This window comes from Dromaius novaehollandiae, chromosome 3, assembly GCF_036370855.1.
Source record: "Dromaius novaehollandiae isolate bDroNov1 chromosome 3, bDroNov1.hap1, whole genome shotgun sequence".
Lineage (NCBI taxonomy): Eukaryota > Metazoa > Chordata > Aves > Casuariiformes > Dromaiidae > Dromaius > Dromaius novaehollandiae.
Genome location: NC_088100.1, coordinates 85,394,031 through 85,416,213, shown reverse-complemented (window position 1 = coordinate 85,416,213; position 22,183 = coordinate 85,394,031). Strand labels below are relative to the sequence as shown.

Below are 22,183 nucleotides of genomic sequence, written 5' to 3'. Positions count from 1 at the left end.
CCTAGTCAAAAGCACTAGGGAAACACATAGAAGAGGACCAGGTAGTTTAGCTGTTGTTTCACATCCAGGAACACTGTAAAGCTCAAGTAAAGCTGGTCACAAGACCAAAAAGCAACATAAGCAAAATATTTTCTTTCATAGAAATTTGACTGAATTTCTTTATTAGTCATTTCAAAACATGCACATACACCATGCAAAAAAAAAAAAAAGAGCTTTATTTCCATTTTAGCTTCAACACTTAAGTGTGCTTTCTATTATACAAATTCCATGTAAGAAGGGACATCTGTTACACAACTTATGTAGTATGAAGTAGTCTCTAAACTTTCAGATTAAGTGAGATTTATATTTTAGTATCAAAACTGAGTAATCAGCAGAAAACACACGCTGGCTTCAGTAAATATAGTAAGATTACATACATAATATGCCAAGCAAAAGGCAAACACAAATGCCACAATATTATGCATTAAAAAGTAACAAAAAGATTTCTATCTGGTTTAATACGAATTTCTCAAAGAAAAGATGGATATTCAAAAATAACAAAGGAAATACATGAAATCTTTTACTTCACCCAGCTAAGAAGATTTATGCAGGGAATATGATTATAGCTGTCCAGTATATACACTAGAGTTCAAAAAGAGCAACTTACATAAATTTATAGCGTATCATCCCTGTGATAGAAATCTGTGACTATGTGTATGATGCTTTTCATTTGGGGACTTTCTGAGCTGCAACACCTAAACATTTACTCAGTTTAGCTGCAAGGCTCTCACTAGAAAATCCATTAGTCTCTAAATTTGTTACCTTTTTTACTGACAATTGTATCTAAAGGAAGCTGCAGGAAGCATTAGAAGTTTAAAAGAACAATGAACAGTGAGGAAGAAAACCCTTGGGAAAAAAATTCTCACAAGTTTCATTTCAAATACACGCACACACTCTTTCATGTGGACTCAACCTGTGCATTTTTCTTGGGCAAAAATATCACCATTATGCCTTCCACAGATGCACAATAAAAAAAAAAAAAGCTATTTGAAAATGGAGACTTAAAATCTCATATAATTGATGTATAATAACAAAGGACAAAGAATATAAAAAAGAGAATCAACAGGGAGAAGTGAAGAGTCTTGCTTTCATGGGACACTTAAGTGTTCCGTTTCTCATTATTTTTGTTTATAGTTTGTATTTATATTCTAGGGGAGTCATACTTTAAGAATATCAGGTAAGACAACAAAATAGGAATAGAGAGTACTGCAGAATAGATGCTCAGTCAAACACTAGGCAACTGAAGTCGAAAGAACTGTTTAGAAGAATGAGAATTAAGTCACTTACCATATAGGGACCTATGCATTAAAATACTCTTAGTTTTGCCAAGCCTGCATGATTTTGATAACTTTTTAGCAACTGTTAACAGTCATAGGGTTGTCCACTTACCTGCCCTGTATGCTCTGTTTCATCTTTGTTAATAAGATACATCAGAAAAAACCTACAAGCAAAGAAATACTTATTATGAATACAGTATTTGGAAGCATTAGGCAACCCATAGATCAATGCATATTTTTCAGTATCTTGCATACAGCAATAAAATGCTGTTCTTGGACTTACAAGTTCCAGAATATTTGTGATAGCATTCCCAGATATACTAGACATAATTTCTTGACACCTTTGATATTTACTCATCATTCAATGAATAGTATGCCAAAATGCAAGAGATTCATTTGATTTATAGTAGATAACTACTCAGCTTGAGTGAAGATTTTCTAAGCTTTCTAATCTGAAAATTATAATAGACATTTTCTTACCCTGGAACACTAACATGGAGGTAGACAGAGAATGCCAAGGAATAGCCACTGAAATCTTTTCTTTTTTTTTTTTAACGAAAAAGAAATACTGAAGATCCTTAAAAGATTTATCTTACCCAACTTGCAGATTGGGGATATTTTACTAGCATGTGTAACTCAAGATCAACATGAGCAGAAAAAAATTTGTAATTTTTAAAATACATTAGGCTTGGGGGTTTGAGATATCTGACACACACTAGGTGATGATTTCAAAATCTCACTCATTGTTAAAGACTTTCAAAACCTATGTAAAAATATAAAATATGATCATGCACAAAAACATTAAAAAAATTTCTTGGGATAATGCAGTTAAGATAAGTATGTTATAGCACATTATTTCTGTAGTTCTTTGTATGAATTTAACTACCAAACTCTAATAATTTAATTTTTTAAGTCACATGAAACACGAGGTAATTTTTCATAGAACATGATATTTACATCCCTGGCACAACAACCATCAGTTTTAAATCCTTCCACTGCAGCATAAAGGTACTAGGTATTCTTAATAAGTAACATCTCTCTCTCTCATCTTATTTTTGGAAATGGGAATAAAGCTGCTCACTCATTTTTGCTGGAACCCTAAAAAATATTCAGTCTGACGTAGACATCAAACTATTGAAACTTTCTGCCTGGACAGTGAAAATCTGAGAAAATCATAAACACCAAAAAGAGGTCTTTTGCCAGGTGTCTGTCAGCTGTGACTGACAACTAGCAATGGCACTCCTACATCACTTCTGCAAAGGGCAGAAGAGATCTGTTTGATGCCCTTTATAAAGAATGAACGGAATACATCAATTATATAGTTAGACACAAAAAGTATATTTCTGAATATTCGCTTTCAAGTACTTCATGAAACTTTGCAAAACACTAAACCAAGTAGGAAACAGGATAACAAAGTTTGTTCATTCTCTGCTCCTGTCTCCACAGAATTGTATCTCTTCCCTAAGTCAAAACAGCCTTCCCAGAAACAAAAATTTTATTTCTCACAGGTCCTATCAGAAAAAGAGAAAAAGAAAGTCTTCCTTCTTCCTTCAGTTGTTCATTCAGACAACACAAGTGCATATCAAAGCCAAACAGTACTGAGTCTTCCTTATACAAAAGAGTTGATTAGATACTTGCAGGTGCTGCAAGGGTCATGAGTGAGCAAGGAGTTCATTTTTACCCTACTTACAGATAATTGGCCAAGTTGTGCTCCTGTAGCGTGTGTGTTTCAAAGCCATGGGGCACTGTATCAAAGTAGTCATTTCCTATTCCACAGATAAAGCATTTTGTCTGAAAGAATGAATACACAACACTTCAACACTTTGCATGACTTTGCACCTCTTGGAGAAAAGCTCAGTGAAAATATAACAATTTCCTTGGAAATGGCCATACATCATGTATAGTATGTGCCAAACAAAAAGGCGTTTCCTTTAGGGATTGAGACTGGATGCTTCAGTGAAAAAACTTGAATAAAAGTTTAACTACCATCAGAATTACTTCTTGCACCTTAAAAAAAAAAGAAAGAAAATCTTTGGCACCCATAAGCGAACAGATGTCAGGAGAAAGAACAGCATGAAATGATGAAAGCTGAAAGCAATTTTTCTTCCTTGAACACTGTAAGTAGCGGTCACTGTACTCTATGTCAATCTTTATCTCAATGGCAGTTGTGTTTACTCAGCTGAAATTTAATATGCTCTTAGTTTAGATTACATAGCACAGTAGCTTCTTGACACTTTTCTGAATTCTGACAGTCATATTTAAATGATGGAATAGAAAACCACGTACAGGACACTTTGACACATAGATTAACAAAAGAAAATCGTGTGAGAGATGAACTGTAATATGAAGGCATTAACACCGAGTGTTAGAAACCTCTAGTCTGAAGATTCGAAAGATTTAAATATGAAATTCATTATAATATATAGAAATGGACAAAGACTTTTTTTGTTGTTTACAAAAATGAAAATAAAGACAGTACTACAAACTTTAAAAGGCATGAAAAAATAAACTCTTAGGCTTTCTATATGATTTTCTGTTAATTTATCACTGATAGCAAAAAACTGGCCATGTGATCTGGAGGCATTGAAAAATAAACAAAAATGGAATGTACAAACAGATCCAAAACATGTCCAGAGAAGAGTATCAGTTTCGACAAACTGTGTTTCTATCTGACAAACTGTGTTTCTATCCCATAAAACATAACAGGCAGCATCCTGCCCAAGTACAGCACACCTCTTTCACAGGAGGGAGCAAAGAGCAGTAAAAGATACTCAGAACCCAGATGTAACCTAGTTTTCTCATCATAAAAATGCCTGAAGACCATTTTATTGGACACTAATAGAAATGCTTACATAAGCTTTTATGATCTCATAAGTATTAAAAAAATATCAATCAAAAAAGTTCTTTCTCAATTACAATTTCCATCTCATGCACTGAGCTGGGAAAGTAGAATTTTGTCCAGTACATCATATGATATTGGATCCTCTATAGAAGCACTTCTTTTCCTATCAGTTTGAAAAACTATTCACTAGCTGTATCACATTTTGATTTTAAACAGATATTCAGGAAACCTGAAAATAGGAAATGGCCCAGCAACGGGCTGTTAAAACTTCTTACCTCCATATCTTCCTTGACTTGCTCTTGCTGATCTCTTAACTCACCAAAAGCATCAATAATTAAACCTAGGGTTTAAGTTAAAGTGATAGTTAATTAAAGAACAAAACTCTGACAAAGAGTATCAAATGAGAATTTTGTGCAGGACTAGTAGAAGCCAATATATGTTTCAAAAACCACAACAACTAAATACATGAAGGAAAACGAGTAAGCCAAAGAAAATGGCCCATAACATGGCCAGCAAAACCATTTAGTTTTATATTAAAAAAAAGAAAAGGAGAAGCAGAATTCTGTTTTAGTCACAGTTCTTTAACCCTGACCCTTACATACTACATAAACACAGTGATGGAGGCTTTAATATAAAAATAATAATAATATACACTTAATAGAGTTCAGGGATTTATTACATGGCAGATGCAAAGAAGCCCAGAGCTCTGTGCATCTTGCTTTCATTATGGCTGTCATTTAATAATGAAGTTCCATTATGGAGATCTATGGAAGCATAGGACCATTTCAGGGACATACAAAAAGGAAGAAGAAAAATCAGGACAGGGTCAGTGGTCCAGACTTTAAATTCTCTATGATTCTCCCTTCACTTACACTGATACAAACAAAGACCAACTCGACCATTGTTAGTGGCACTACTATTCTGTAAAACTGATCAAAACAACATGAGACTTATACTCAAAGTTTGACAGTTACGGCTTCTCCTCTTCAGCCAGACACAAAATCAAGAAACAAACAGTACAGCAACAGTAGGAGATATGCTACTTCAGGATATAAGAAATTCTGCCCCCCCCCCCCGACTCTTTAAAACAACCTGTTGCTTGAGTAAGAGTTGTGAACAATTTACCACAAGCTCTGAGTTGCCTTCTAAACTCCTCCTCATAGGAGGTCAGAATGCATCCTTTTAGTGTACAAATCATCATAACTTAACTGTTAGCTTATATAAAGCAATAAACTATCACTATTTACAACAGCAAGTGAACCTAGCAAAATCTTCATGTTTTTCCAAAATTAAGTATTTACTTCCTTTCATTTGCACAAACTTTAATAAAAGGTCTTCTGGGCATTCCTGACAACCTTTTGAAATACGCTGAGTAAACAGATAGGGCTTTTAATTTCCTTAGGCAATCATATTTATTAAAAAAAGTCATTAACATAATAGAAAAAAACCTGACTTCCCAAAATTCAGTACCCAGTATCCAGAATACAACAGCCACACAATCAGCCAAAGTTTCTCTCAAAGACAGAACTGTCTCAGCCTGATGCTGACTAGCTTCCCACTCTCATTAACCAAGACATATTGAAGCTGTTTCATATCGGGCATCTTTATTTACTCATTCAGGTTATTCAGGTAAGTAGGCAGTAAGCCGAAAAGAAGTTTATGGGTAAGAAAAGGTTAAACATCTTAAAGCTATGGTTGAATTCTCACACCACTACCACCATTCTAAAGATTTACCAGACAGTCAAAATCATTAGATCCTGGCAAGCAGTACAGTGTAAGTAAAGCTACAGGTTTTGTCTAGCTAAGCTTACACTGATGGGTCACGCTGGAAGGCAATTTTAAGGTATGCCGCAACATTCCTTCTAATCACTTCCCTTGCTGATCATTTACAGGAGTTTTTTAGATGGGGCAATGAGAAGATAGAAACTGTAGTGAAATCAACGTTCTCACGGCAAGTAGCTTTTTTCTCTGTTTCCACTGATCCAGGCAGAGCTTGTTGATTACACAGAGATTGGGAAGAACAGCATATGGATAAGGCCAGCTGGGTGTGATTTACTGTATAAATCTGCCCTGGTGTCCTGGTTGAATCTTAGGAAGGTAAGATGACTGTAGAACTAAGATTTGTGTACACTAAATATGCTTTCAGTCTCACCATAGGCTATGAACATATACCTTGTATAATTGCCAGGAGGATGACAATCACAAAGAAGAAGAAAGTGATATCAAAGATAATCCGATAGATTTCATATTCATCTCCTGCTGGATCCTCTATTTCATCACCGATGCCTCCACCTGCACGCACTCCAACATACATGTGAAACATGTAGCACTAAAAAACACAAAACAAAGTAATACAAAGTTTGTCTGAAGCTAGAAGTAAAAATTGCCATTGTTGCAAAAGCAGTAATTGGCAGAACCCATCTATGTTTTAGCAGCTAGGCCACATCAAGTCGTATTTTTCTCTTCTTTGAGTTTAGGTATACTTCTGAGGGAGCAGAAATGCTGCTGCACAGGTGAAATTGCAGCATTTGATATTTTATCATTATGTAGCAATTCAAAAGATCAAAGGTTCAACTACCTTAAGCACAGTGGCACAGCATGATTAATGCACAGAAGTTCCAGTATGGAATAATGTGAAAGCTGGAAATATGATTACCACCATGTCCATTCCCTTTTTCATTTCCCCAGCTCAAAAGTGAATTGACTGGGGCTAGCCTTGGCAACAAGCACCCCTGGACTCAAATTCAAATTCATGCTTCTGAATTCGCACAGAGGATGATTAACACACAGTTGAAAAACTACAAATACTTACAAACTTTGAAAACCTAATACTGTTATGTAGCTAGTCCTGATAAATATAGGGCTCAAATGACAAATTCTACCTCTAGATTTGCAGCTGAGTTGTTATCCTTCCATTTTACAAATAACAGTTGATATGTCTCACTTTGTAAAATATTCATGATAATAATAATATAAAATGATCATAATATTTATGCACATAGAAAGGATATGGTATATAACAACTGCAGTTATAATAAAATTTTGCCTTTTAACTAAAATTGTATTATCCAATTTTTCCCCATCTTTGGTGTTTCCAATAAAAATAAAAAAATACCTTTGAGGAATTTTGTGCAGAGATAAGCTAATAATGGAGAAAACTGTAAAACTACAGTGTGAAATGCAATACCATAGGGCTGAGTACAGTAATGTGGGCTGCTGAAAATGCAAAATTCTCTATTGTGCTATCATAATTTTCTATTAAATTATATCAGCCTCACAGGTTTAGAGCAGGGGATTGGTTTCTTCATCTCTGTGTAGCCCTGGAAACCATAGATCTTGGGTTCTCACTATTTTTCAAAAAGTAGTGAGGCCAGTAACAATAATCCATATTGGCCAAGTGAAGTTTTCATGCACCAGTTTTAAGAGATCTTCTTCAGATCTTTATGTCTTTCCAACCTAAGAGCACAAAATTCTGTCTTTACAAAGAGCACTGCAGAAATTGCCCTTAAGGGTAATTACTCAACCTTCACTTCCCTTCAAGCTCAAGAAAGCTCTCTGGACTTTAAAAGTATATTTTTATTCATCCTGAAATTTTTTATTAGATCACGCTTCATATAGAAAAGAGCTATATGCACACAGATATAAATACTTAGGGAACAGTAAAAGGAATAACAAACCAAGAAAATGATGCAGAGAGTGGATATAAGAATAATCTGACAACTAGTCCCTTTAGCACCTCAGACTTAAAATCAAGTGCCAAAAGAGAGAAAAAGAACATAGCACAGCAAATGCAGCCATACGCATTCAAGCTGATAACATAAGTACACACAGCAATCTTTCAAGATACTATGCTACTCTAAAACATTCTTCCCTCCTTACCTCTCTGGTCTTTGTTGCCATGAATGAAGGGAAACATTCCCCTCCAAACACACAATCTGTCCTTCACGCACCTACAATCATTTATCAATATTCATATAATAGCCCACATCCTACTTTCACTCCTCCTATAAAACTTGCTCTCATGCAACTCACTGGGAGATAGATTAGGCTAAGAGAAAATAAAGCCACCAAGATGTGTAGCAATTTCATGTAAAAAGGGACTGCACACTCTCTTCCTCACTTTGACATCTGCATATTGGCTATCGCTTTGTTGCTGAAAAAATTGATGTGAAAGCATATTTTCATTGCAGATAAAATATGAAATATGTTGGGGGTTTAAGCAGCATTACATTGTGAGTCTTACAGATTTTATAAAAGAAAACCCTGATTGTATAGCATACCACATGTTATTCGAACTCATTCCTGTATAATATAATAGCATTTTTATAAGACTATTTTCATAGAATAATAGAACAGGTCACATTGGAAAGTACTTCAGGAGGTCTGCAGTCCAAACTGGCAGTCCCCTGTGAGGTCAGACAAAGTTCCTCATCCAGTCAGGTCAAAACCTCCAAGGACAAAGACTGTGCAACCTCTCAGAGCAACCTCTTCCACTGCTTGACTGTCCTCATGTTGAAAAAGTTTTACCTTATATCTACTTAGAATCTCTTTTGTTTCACTTTATGTCCCTTGTCTGCTGCCACACTCCTGCTGTAAAGAGCCTCCTCAACAACCTCCTCAGAAGCACTGGAAGGCTATTATTAGGTGCTCCCAACCTCCTGAATGCCTTCTCATCTCCGGGCTAAACACGCCCAGTTCTCCCAAGCGTCTCCTCAAAGAGCAAGTGCTCCAGCTCCTGACCATCTTGGGGCCCTCTGCTGAACATGCTACAGCTTATCTATGTCTTTATTGTACTGATTGGCCCCAAACTGGACAAAAATACAGGAATATTAAACTCCTTTCAGAGTTTATCTTACCACTGGGCTTTTAAACTACATAGTGTTAATTTCCTGGAAGTCATTAATATTGTGTAAGATTTTGAAATACATTTAATTTTGTTGTAGATGATTGCTTTTAAGAGAATACTAACATCAAAACATCTTCGCATTTTTTTTAGTGGTGTAAGTCCCACCATCCACAACTGCAAAGCCTGGCACTATCTCAGTAAGCAATAAATTATTGTCAGGGGTTCTGAGCACAGAACCGATGCCAGTGAAAACTGACTGATTTTTAAGCTTAAACAAGCATTTCAGAACCTAAATTATTTATGAAAGTCCTTGACTGTAACTGGGACGCCTCTTGAATAGCCTGTGTTACCTTCTCGGAAGTACCTCCTCCCCTTTACTGACTTGGCTCAGTCTCCTGGCTTTTATTTGGTTTTCATTTTTGGAGAAACTATAGAAAAGAATACCATCACATTTATTCTATTCTTTCATAGACATGTTTGTTTAACATATACAGGATATCTCCTGTTGTTATGGATCTTCATTATATTCTTTGTTACTTTACCTTCACTTATGATCTGTTACTGGCTAATGATATAACTATATGAATGGGAATTACATGAAGCACAGGATAAAAAAAGGGCAACAATTTAAGAAAAAAAAAGCAGAAAGCAAACTAAGACTTACTGTTAGCATATCATCACATTTCATATCTGGCATATCACCATCTTCACTCTTGTTGTAGAACTTGCGGAAAAAATTGAATGCCACTACTGTGTACAAGTATACAACTACTGCCAGTAATCCCACTGTTAGCACAAGCTGGAAGACAAAATTATAGAACAGATATAATAACACCATGCAAGTATGCCATACAATTTTTTTTTGCAAAAAGAAAAAGAAGGAAACAGTAAGCCCTGAGAAAAGTGAAACTTGCTTTACTTTCTCTGTCTCTTTGCATATCTGTAGCATTTGGTAATATACCTGGTTATTTTTATGCAAAGACTGCGTTTCAGCTGTTTTTTCAAAAGAAAATTATGATTCAGAAAAATAACTATACAGACAAACCTTGCAAAATCTAGTGCTTACATACACAATCAAACAATCATACAGAAGCTTTGTAATCACACAGAGAAAAGGTATATCTGAAAGTTTTATAGCTAATAATAACACTATTTAATATCACATATTATCTAATTACAATATAGTATTTCTAGAAGTTTATTACCTCCTAATAATTTAATACTGCAACAGTTTTGCTTATATTATGGAATCACAAATAAAACAGACTCTTTGTATTACTTTAATATCTACCTCTCAGAAGCACTAAAGACTACCCCACTGCTCAACTGCAGCATCATTAAAAATTTGCCTTGAGCCCTATGGAAAGCAGCTGAAAGTGAACTGTGATGTCCTGCATGTTGACAGTTCACTTCCTTAATTGCCAGACTTAAAAAGTTGTGTATCACAAATAATGCCCTTGCACTACAGATACTTTGTAAAGACTTCAGAACAAATTCTATGCCAAAAGTATATAGGCACAGTTAAATGGACACACAGCTGAGAGGTTAAAACAAGACCTACATAATGTGGGGAAAAGGAAAAAAAAAGCAGCTTTGATTTTGCCTATCCATGCATACATACATGTACTGCCCTTGGAAAATTCTTTTCATCCATTCAACTACCCTATCTCTTTCTTTGACAATGTCATACTAGTTCTCTGCCACCACTGAAGAAAGGTAAAAATTACATTTTGTTATTTTTCTGGTGGATCAGAATAAGTGTGAATATGAAAAACAACTCAGGACTAATTTGTGAATCTTAATTGGAGCTTATAGTAGGGTTCACTTTTCGAAAACTATGTATGATCACTGCTTCTAAATTTTTAAGGTTTGTTTTCAGGCAGCGTTACACAGAGATGAAGTTCATACACGGCTGATACAGACTTAAGGAAGAAATAACTGTATTTGTTTCCATTGGTATGTCAGAAATAATAATAATGATAATAATAGGAAAACTCTATCAAATAAGCTTTTCTCAGTAACAGCAAGGAATTTCAGTCATTTGTATCCACTTTCACATGCACATATCATGGACCTCTTCTCACACAACTGCTGTTAAGGTTTCTTAAGAAACAATTCCTGGTGACATTACAGCAATCATATACACAATCTAGAGTCATGAGCCTGGAGGGCTTCCACTTTACATAATGTAAGACTAATACAAGAAGGCCTCAAAATTTCTACAGGGTATGTGTAATTATAGCTATCTGATTGTGATATTAAGATAAAAAGCAGCAGATTATCAAAGAAATACAGCACTAACTAATGTAGAATTCTTTCACTGTATTCAGTCACAGTTTTTTTCCCCGTTTTTGTTCTTTCAAGAAATTAGAATTAAGAATTTAAGAAAAAAAAATCTGTTCTTCAAAGGGCAAATGCTGCAATATGTTGATTCCTGTAACTTTTCAAGCCATTTTTTGTTGCACAAATGAAACTTGTTAAGTTAACCACATAATTTAAAACAGTTTATCAAGGTGAGTTCAAACTAAGACTCTCTCTTAAATATCTCATACTTCATTAGCTGTTTTGGAATATAAACCATGTTCATTGCAATGTGTATTAATTCATAAAAACTGGTGGCGAGGACAGTGCATTTGCAGGCAGAATTAAATTTGCCAGAGAAAGCCTCTCATATCACTCTGTTCATATTTACAAAAATAATTGCTAAGATTTTGCATTTCACTAGTATCAAAGTTGCTTAAAGCAAAACAGAATAAAAACAATGAATTGCTACTAATAAGTTTCCAAATAGCAATAGCCATCAGACTTCTAGAGCACCTATAGTATAAAGACAGGCTTGAAGCCCCATCTTAGGTCAACTGCAAATAAGTACACAAAACAGAGAAGACCTTTACGTTACCTTCCCGAACCCTTTTGCATAGCAGAATTATATTAGCTGTCCTGCTGGAATATCTTCTTCCAGCAAACAAAGGATTTTTTTTACCATTATCTGTTTATAAAGGTCCTTTGTACTAGGAAGGCTGCCATACTTGAGGAATACTAGAAATCTCAGATTACATGAAGCATTGCTCCTACAACATATCTGAATTAATGGTAAGCCTTGGTTATTTTCTCTACTTAAAATCAGAAATACAATTTCAGCTTTTATAGTTTCCATAAGACAAGATTTGTTACTATCAAAAGACTGAGGTTCTGAAACAGCCCTCTAACAGCAAGGGTAACTGGATCTCAGCCGGTTCTTTCTTTAAATGAACCTTGAAAAATTTCTGAACAGTGACTTTATGACACCATTACCCTAACAGCTGGAGAATGAATTTAATGCCATATGATCTAGTGCCATTTTCTTATGGTTATAAATCCCACTAGCTAGTTTTCCCATGGAAACAAGGTCTAAACTTCATGATGAAAGAATAATTCTGTTGTCAAGCCTGCAGAGCAGCTTTCAGAGTTTAGCTGAAGTCAGTCATGGAGTGATTAGTCCTTTGTACTTCTTAAGTAAAGAAAAGAGAGAAGAGATGACGCTCTTGATACCTGTTTGCCATTGTGGGTCACTGATGAGAGGATAGTTCGTAATGTCTTGAATCCCATTGCAATATCAAGGAGATGAGCAGCAAAGAAAAAATTGTTGTAATGGCCAAGGACTGACATGGTCATGTACCAAGCCAGATAAAGGAAAGACTAACAGAAAAAAACAAGTACATTAAAAAGTAAAACTCATAACTATTATGGCTGACTTTATTCACAGAATTAAGGAAAAGCAGAAGTTGTTGGAATGTGCTTTTCATTTAAATAGACAACTACAAAAATGATTTTACATATTTTTGCCAAAGATCTTTGAGAATTTTCTTTATTGTATAAAAAAATTAAATCAGCAAATGTAGAGTTCACAGGAAAGAGTTCAAATTGATAACTCTAAATTTAAATTTATAAATTTTAAAAACCTTAATTGTTAGTGTTTCAAAAATAAAAAGTTTTCTGATTTGAATGATTTTTTGTTTCTGAATTTCTGAATAATTACATTAAAATATTAAAGCCCTACGCTGGTAAATGACAAATGAAAGCACTCTGAAATTAACAAAAGGAATTTTATAAGTAATTCAAACTTCTGATTTACCATTTAAGTACTTTTTAAGTAGTTTACTAGCTATTACAAAAAAAGTTATTTGCATCTTTTCCCCCATCTTTTAATATTTCGTTGGAAAGAAAGACAATTATACATTTATAAGAGAAATTTCACACCCTCCCTTAGAGGAGACCTATTCCTGAACTGACTCTTTACAGGTCATGCTGTCTCATGTTATCCTCCCAGCTTCAACATGGAAATTCCCCTCTTCCTTGCTGAAGTCAGATCACTCTCATTCTCCAGCAGTCCTAGTTCCAAAATTGTTTGTTCCCCAACCCCATTTTTTCACTGGAAAAATAAGTTGATTATGGAAGCGGTAATCCAGATATCAATACGAGTGAGATCTTGAACTCCAAAATATTTGAGCAGCCTCATTTATTGTTTCTTTTTTTGTTAAAAAAAAAGACAAATATACAGATGAATAGAATTATCAGCCTCATTGTGTCACATCCTACTATCTGTTTGAGTGTTATAAATTATAGTAATTTCACACATATTAACTATACTGATCTGCTTGTGCTCCAAGTATATTCAAGGGACTGTAAATAAAAAGTTCATGTACAATACAAAAAATGACAATTAGAATTGATATAGACAGCTTTGTAATTTCACAGCATAGCACTTGATTATTGTTCCCAAAGAAATAAGCATATCAGAAGGAAGAAAAAAAAATTAAATTCTATAGACTAATACCAATTTAACGTGGAAAACATTTGTTCAATCTCTTCTTAAAATTTTTCCCATTTGTGTCAAAAAATGCATGTCAATCAAAACATTTCAGAACCCCTTCAGAAGCACTTTAGGTTAAGTATATATCTTTTTATAAGGTGAATACATATTTATATAAATGATAAACTCACATTATCAGTGAAAACAACTCCTAATTTCCACATCTGATACTTAACATCAATGGAATTTAGCCTGTAAAAAATAAATACATAAATTGCACTTAATATAAAAACACAATGGGAAAATATACAACACAATCTACAGAAAAGGGTATTGAGCCATAAATATAGGAGGCCACAGCTATTTCTCTGAAAGCTGAAACACACTGGAATCTTGTTCTATTTCACACTTTTTCTCTGTTCTAGATCAGTCAGGAACAAAAGTTGAAACAAAAAAATAAATACTGGTTGGGATTCATCTGATCTAACGCTGATCAATGTAATCATCTACATACGAGTTACAGGGACTCTCTTTATAGTCAACAGAGAGAAACAGGCATTTTTATTGGACTCATCTCAGCCTAAAGTAGATGCTGACAAAGGGCAGACAACGTGCGTGCCAAAATGCCAATTCCTCACCAACTCCTACCTCAGGTGACTTTCTCAGATACTGTCACATGACACTAAAGACAGATAAAGTGAAGTGAAATGAATCCCAGAGCCTGTGTCCTTTCCTTACTGATGTCAGGAATAAATGTGAATAAAGAAGAATGAGTATTAAAAGCTGGTCAAGCAAGAAGATGAAATTGCTTACAAAAAAGGCATGTTCAGGAACAGCAAAGCACTGGGTTAAAAAGTGCCCATCATCTCCATGAACAAAACTGTGCTATCCAATAGTACACTGGGTTGCACAACATTTGTTAGGGAAGTCCTAGAGTAGCTCTGCGTCAAGAAAGCAGAAAGTCTCTGCAAGTCTCTGAAGCATATGTGATACTAACATATTTTTGCACCTCCTTAAAAGCAGAATATAGCAACTCAGCTGGTTCCAAATGATTAGTAGACATCTGCTCTTCTCCATCTTCTCTGAGCTCCAAGCTCAAAGGGACCCTGGGCCATATATCTTTCCACGTTATGCAGTAAACTAGATGGCTCTTTGCTTACCTACATTCAACAGGCTCTACCCTGCTTCACTTCTCCCAAAAGTCACTCTGCCATGAGGGAAGTCACTTGTTAACACTGAACTCCACTGTACTTGAGGACTGTGATTCTATTCATGCTATACAAAACCATGCGATATGATGCGCAGCTGCACAGCCATACGAAGTACTAATAAAGATCTAGCTTGTATCTATATGTTGTATTTCTTTCTCCTTCATTCATCTTTAGTCTTTATTCTCTTCCAGTAAATCATCTATGTTTGCCAAGTTTCTTGCTACCTTGGACTCTACCATAATGTAAATAGCCTTGTCCATTTAAACATGCTAAACATACAAATTTAAAATTCTATTTATCTATAGACATTAGCAAATCTACATCTGGTGGACATTTAGTAAAATTATTTCTAATACCTTTCTGCTTATTGATAGTATTCCATTAGGAGAGAAAATAGTTGTACATACGGCAAGCAATTTTCAAACAAATTTTTCATATGGCTGCATACGTTCCCACTGTAGCTTCTTGGTGACTATAGATTTGGCTGTAACTAAAAGGTCTAATTCAGTTCTATAACAAGGTTGTCTTATCCATGGTGGCCTCACATAACCATTGTGTTTTACACGAGAGATTTTCTTCTTTCAGAGTGTTCTTCACTTTCCTTTATTAGCCAGTTAGCCGCTTCTACCTTTCTTCTCTCTTCGGCAAAATTTTCAGTTGTACAGACTGAGTTTGTAAACTATTATTCCTATCCTCTTTCTTTATATCTCTCCTTTAGGCATTAATTCTCCTCTTACTCCATCACCTTCTACTATTCTTAAACAAATATACATCTGAACTTTCGACTATATTTTTGCACTATAATTAAACTGCTTATTTGTTTGAGGGTTGTCCCTCCACCCACCCCACAGAGAACTTATATTTGCAAAAAACTGACCAAACAAGACATCACTTTTGCTTGTGCTCTTCCTCTCTATTTTTTACTTTGTCTTTTTTGGAATGGTAGCTATTTGGGACATCTGTATAATACCAACAAAAATAAATTCTAAATGGATCACAATTCAGGAATAAATATAAATAATAGTATGGAAAATGTTATCTGACCTACCTTTATCCTTAAAATATGAATGAGTTGAGTGTTCCTAAATGAAAAGAGCTACTGGCAATGATTAAACAGATAGGCATAATGCAAACAGATATTGTATACCTGTCTCATGTAAGTAAATAGCAGTTCTGTGCCAGATATTTATATGGAATTACCTGAGGCCTAGCAAGAGCCTAAACTCTAGCCTAGCAAGGTCTGATTTTCAAAATCTTACTTTCATAGCCAGGGACACTGACCACATAAAAGTAATAGTTTTATTTGGGTTCTAAATGCCCAAGGAATACTTTGCCATCAAAACAGACAAACGCCTATGTGTACCGTATACAAAATTATTATTTAAATACAACCAACAATCTACACTATTTTATACATCAAATTAAATGGCAAAAGACTTGAGCTGCATCTTGTGTATATTAGTATAAATACTACAGAGGTATCAGTGGAGTCACTGTGATGGAAAAACACCATTATAGATTTAGAAATTATAGATTTAGAATTAGACCAAGATCTCTACTCAAAAGAGTCTACAGCCTATTTTAATGGAGTCATTTTTTTTTTCTTTCTGAAGTGTACTAAACTACTTGAACAAAAAGGGAAAAGCAGAAGAAACGTAATGAAATTTTTCTGATTTATGAAATATTTGATCCTTGCTCTCAACTCTATAATAATATTTCAAGGCAAATCTTTCATATATTCATTTGCTTTTACACAGAAAATGTTTAGATGTCATGGTAGTTCATTTAGGGTCAATTTGTTTCACTTTATTCATGGTGAACTGCATTTTGCCGCCCTCACTAAACTTCCATGGGAGTATGTACGTAGCAAGAAACTGCTCAGAGCAAATAGCAGTGCCGTTGTTTTATTAATGCTCTGTAAAGGCAGAATGCTCTGCAACGGCAAAAAATAATATAAGCACAGAGATTAATGCTGAATGCTAGAGTCTATTTTCTATTTCACCAAGATTCATCTGACTTCAAATTCCATTTTATTTATTTATTTATTTAACCTGTGCAAAGACCAAAGAAGAGTGCAGCAAATTATCAGGTTAACAAATCTAAATCTAAAACTTCTTATAAGGTGGCATGAAACTTTTTTTAAAAATCAGAATTGATTAATGTTTACTAGGCAGAATTATGGCACTGTCAGCAATTGTTTTCATGTCAGCAATGAGTGAGATTAATTTATTCCCTTCACAGCAGAGAACTCTGTAGAAACTAAAGCCTAAGATCTCAGCTGAGTTTTGTCCCTTGTGACTTTGAACATGGTCACTGGGTGACATTTACTGTCTGATTAGGATTGCAGGGATTATATTTATATACCACACAAACTATATATATTAGAGAGGAAACTTTTACATAACAGGCTTTCAAGTTTGCACTCAGCAAAGCATGGAGAGTGCATCCATAATAAAATTCATATTCAAATATTGTAAGGAATTGTAAGACTCATGTTCATGATCCGCAAATTTTGTTATGCTGCAAACTGAATAGGGAACACAAAGCTAAATCCAGCATGCAGCCTTTTCATCAAGGCTAGGAATGCTGCTTGACCATCCACCCAACGGTTTCTCCTACGATGGTCCAGCTCAGTTAAGATTTGCTGCTACCATTGTTGACAACACCAAGATACAAAAAAAAATTTATATCCTGAAATGGAGTTATTAAAGAAATCTAAAATGTATTGAAAATTCTGTCCTAGAAGAGATCATAAAAGGTCAGAAAAGTTGAGAACAGTTTCTCAAATATTCAATAACATATTCAGGCGGTAAAATGAGCCAAAACCTCAATAAATTTATTTCTGAAAATCTTACTGAACCTAGTGAATGTCTCACTTTATTCTGATCCCATACTACTTTCACTTCCAGTGTCAAGTGTATTCTTGCAACTACATTCTGCCTATTCATAACTATGTCTTACACACCGACTAAAAAGGAGTGCTTATGGACTGACAACATAATCTCTCATGAAACAGCAAAAAATTAGCACAAAGGGAACCCATCCCTAGCCAATTTACCTTTGCTGATTTCATCTTTCGCAAACAGTAGTACCTATAGAGCTCCTACAGACAATGTGAATATTGACCTATATGGAAAAAGGAGCTGTTTATTCTTTCATATTTTCACGTTTTTAAAGCATGCCTGATATGGATAGAAAAATAATAATAATATGCATAATATTGCATTCTCCTATTTTTTTCTGCTCACCACCTTCATCAAATGGCTCAAAGAATTATAAGACTACCATGTATACAAAAAATAAAAAGACAAAGGAAATCAAAAAGTATGGTTTCAGGTTTCCCTTGGAATATCATTGGTTAGTATTATATTGGATGAATTTCATAGTCTGAATTAATTTATATGCACTTTCAATACCAGCAAATTATTGCATCTTTGAATTAGATCTCTCTCCGCACAGATGAACAGGCAGTCACAGGTTGTGATCGCTATAGTAGCTGAGTTCAGTGACAGTGGATGACAGCACAGTGTGAGAATGCACAATGTGAATGATAGGACAAATTGCAAAGTTGCCTGTATTAGGTTTGGCTACAAGCTGCAGTAGTACTCCATCACCTACAATAGCACCCAGATGTTTTTACAGTTTCTTTCTTAAGGTCTACTGTAATCAGCTGTTCCAAATCTAAGGTAGTAGTTTTTCAAAAGCTATTCCTTCTTCCCTTAAAAAGAAAAAAAAAACCTCAGGCCATCCACTGACAATAATGTTAACTGGAATCAGAGAATGCTGAACTTTTCAGCCTGAATCATTCTAATGTTTATACATCAGAGCTGTTTAGGGCATTGCCAGTTGGAAAGCAGCTACCATTACCGTAAGCTCAAGATGAAAAACAGTCTTGCAGTAGTCTTTAATGCTTTTCCAAAATGATGTATTAACTAAAACCAGGAAGAGTCAGTTTTAATCCAATAGCCCTTCACACCAACTTTCTTAGCTGACACTGACATTTTCTGTTAAAGGTTCTTTCAACTTGTTTCAGGAGGCTAATCTAACACAGAGAACAGTTCTGGAGGACAGTAATAAAATTCATGTTTCTAAAGGTATAACAAAATCATTAAGGAAAATGTGGTAACTCTTACTGACTAAAGCATTTCAATGTAGGTGCTTAGGAAGATTTTTTTTTGATGTTACTGTTTGTGCAGTAGAATGCATCCAGTATCAGAAACATCCCTTATTTACTAATGTGTCAAAGGTGAAAGAAGTATTGTTATCATTCTTACTGCACCGTGCCAACTTGCAGATATACATACTTCTGTTTGGACAAATAAGCACATCCACAGCTTTGTAAATCTATGCTGTGCTGATGTCACATCAAATATAAATTGTGGGTATTCTAGTTGGTGTACAAACCACCTCAGATAAAACACCTTACTTTTTCACCAGCCATTATGGATAAGAGACATTCTTTGCCAGGAAGACTAGATTCCTTGTAACACCTCTTTCAAATAGTGTAATATGCTGGGATAACCGACTGTCATCTGGGGCAAAGGCCCACTAGTTCATCATAGACAATACTGGTCTCTGAGAAAAAACATAACTAACAAGGGAGTTACTTGCTCCAGAATCTTTTGAAAACCTAGGTTATTGTTTCTTGTGATAAGAAAGATTAAGATTTTTTAATTTCACAGTCTGAGGCTAACTGCACTTATTTTCCGTACACTTAACACCTGTGATATGGTTTGTCTTCCAAACTACCGGAACATCAGATTCTTCACAAGGAATTTGTTCACACTTTTCTCTTCTCTGAAGGGGAAGAATTTCTCTATCATCTGAGCATCCAACTTTCAGTCCTGTTTGTCTCCTACAAAATTAGTCCTATGTCGCTGGTTGCTGCAGATGCTTGACCCCCAGCTGCCTCTTGTGTGGAGACTGATGACACCAGAACCAAAACCAGCAGTAAGCAAAGGGACTGACCTCACTACATCACCTCTGAGAAATAACTTTTATCTTAGTGTCTTTCCTATTATTCTCTCAAGTACACCATCCCTGCTGCAAGTGGGTGACATCCCTCTTCTGGAAGGGAGACTTATTGAAAAGAAAATAGTGCACTGCCTGATTCTCAGTGTGCAAACTTTAACTGCCTTTTCTATCTAATTTACCATAAAGCTGCGACTGCATCATCTTCCTTTGTTGGCTGTATTTAAGTAGTACTGCAAGCAGTACCTCAAGACTGCATCTCTAAGCTGAACGGTTCTTTCAGAGTTAAAATATAACAGTACGTTGAGGACTTTTTTATGCAGTGTATCATTGGGACAGCCGGGATTTTCTAAAGGAGCATGGTCACTTGCAAGAATAGTTCTCCGAGTCACTTGCAGGACAGATGGGAGGGAATCAATCCCAGGTCATTTGCACAAAGGAAAGGAGAAGGAATGGTAGGAGTTAGGAGTCAAGAAGACAGAAGAAAACCCTGGTCATTTGTAACATTATATGCTGCATTTTCCTCCTGTGTTAAGAGAGACATAGGTATCTTGTTGGGCCTGCATCTGGGCACAGGAAGAAGCAGGGACACTTGAGTTGGGATCTGCACCAGGTTATATCCATTCTTCAGGTTTTTGCCCAAAGACAGTGGAGGAAGGGTTCCACCCCCAGTGCTTTTCCCACCTCTCTCTTTCTTGCACTGTAATTATATTTCAAATGCTGAATCTGGAATATATCGGAATTTTAGTCATTTCATTAGGATTCATTTCTGAAACTGGTCAAAAGTGGATACATGTACATTTTTGAAGCACATATTTTATGTGAACAGTTCTATAAATCTCTGTCATAGCTGTTAAATTTCCCACACAAAATTCAGCTATTAGAAGTATGGAATGACTTCTCTTTCTTGATCTCATACCTTCCAGCCTTATTTATCAGATCTATCTTTACAAAATCAGCCCTTGACTCAATGTAGCTCTAATTCACTGGAGGCCCTATTGTATACCTCACATAATCCTTGTAAATCCACTGATCAAATATTACTTTTAAAGAAAACTATCTATAAACTCTTACACCAGAATTTCTGTAGTGTTAAAAGTCCAACTGTTAAAATATATTCTGTCCATCTATTTGAAAAACTTTTTTTATGTTGCACCATTGGAAAATACATTTTTGCAGTGCTCTGCAGAAACTGAAGATATTCTTTTTTTTTCTCCTAGGAAGAAAAATTAATACAATTACTCTGACTATATGAATGTCTCAGAACTTCTTTTGTTCCATGTCTGTCTTTCAGATGATAGGCAAGGAGGTAGTTCAGGCAAAACAAATTATGAAAAGATGTGAAGGATAAACATCTAACTTCCTAGATCTTACTGGTCACTATTTGAGCACATAAATTTATTTGATGAGTTTTTATTATCAGAATAAACAGTGTCAGTTTTGTCTATTCTTTCAGCCTGAGTTGAACTGAGAGAACCATGAAAAGGAGTTTCCAGCCCACTTATAATTATACTTTATCAAAATAGTGAGAATGTACATTGAAACAGCTGTGCACTAAACTAAATCTTCACACACAAAGAACAGTAGAGTCCTGCATATATGTTACAGTGTCTATAATAAATTAAGTTCACTATATTATTCAGTAATATTGCCATATATAAAAGAGCAGCAAGAAGATTCCGAGCTGAATGACAAACTTTGAAGCAAATGACAAACCAGAAGCAAATGCTTACACAGCAGATAAGGAGCTATCTTTCTTTGGTTTCTTCTTTTCTCGAGCATCACTAAAATCGAGAGCAGCTTTGTCCATTCCTAGTAACTCACTGATTCTGTCACGGCCATAGAACTCACCATATTTATCCATGACCTAAATTTAGGAAGAATATTCAAGAAAATCAATTGGATAGACCACTTGTCTTTTAGCTTGCTTTCTGAAGACAAAAAGGTTAACACACACAATCTTTTTTGTCTGTTTGTTTCCATCTGTCTATCAGTTTGCTCAGTAATAATTTTTATTGCTCAATTTCAATCAGTTTGATAAATACAAGAGGTGTCAAAAATAATACATTCCTACTTGCTGATAGCAGGAAGAGAAAAGAAACTCAGCTGAAGGAGAATAAATAAGTCAACGTCCTCACAGACACAAAAAAATACAGCCCAAGGACTCTCAGGAAAAAAAATGTTATGAATATATGAATATCCTAG

General features: G+C 35.1%; 1 protein-coding gene across 1 annotated transcript in view; it reads right to left on the bottom strand.

Annotated features, from left to right (window-relative positions):
• RYR2 (ryanodine receptor 2) overlaps window positions 1–22,183 on the bottom strand; it is a 470,020-nt gene that overhangs the window by 7,811 nt on the left and 440,026 nt on the right. Inside the window, exons 98-105 of the mRNA XM_064509351.1 lie at window positions 21,712–21,845; window positions 13,988–14,048; window positions 12,536–12,682; window positions 9,669–9,803; window positions 6,331–6,487; window positions 4,434–4,498; window positions 3,007–3,107; window positions 1,429–1,480 (exon numbers count right to left, since the gene is read on the bottom strand). Coding sequence (XP_064365421.1) covers window positions 1,429–1,480; window positions 3,007–3,107; window positions 4,434–4,498; window positions 6,331–6,487; window positions 9,669–9,803; window positions 12,536–12,682; window positions 13,988–14,048; window positions 21,712–21,845 — 852 coding nt within the window. The remainder of the gene's footprint in view (window positions 1–1,428; window positions 1,481–3,006; window positions 3,108–4,433; window positions 4,499–6,330; window positions 6,488–9,668; window positions 9,804–12,535; window positions 12,683–13,987; window positions 14,049–21,711; window positions 21,846–22,183) is intronic.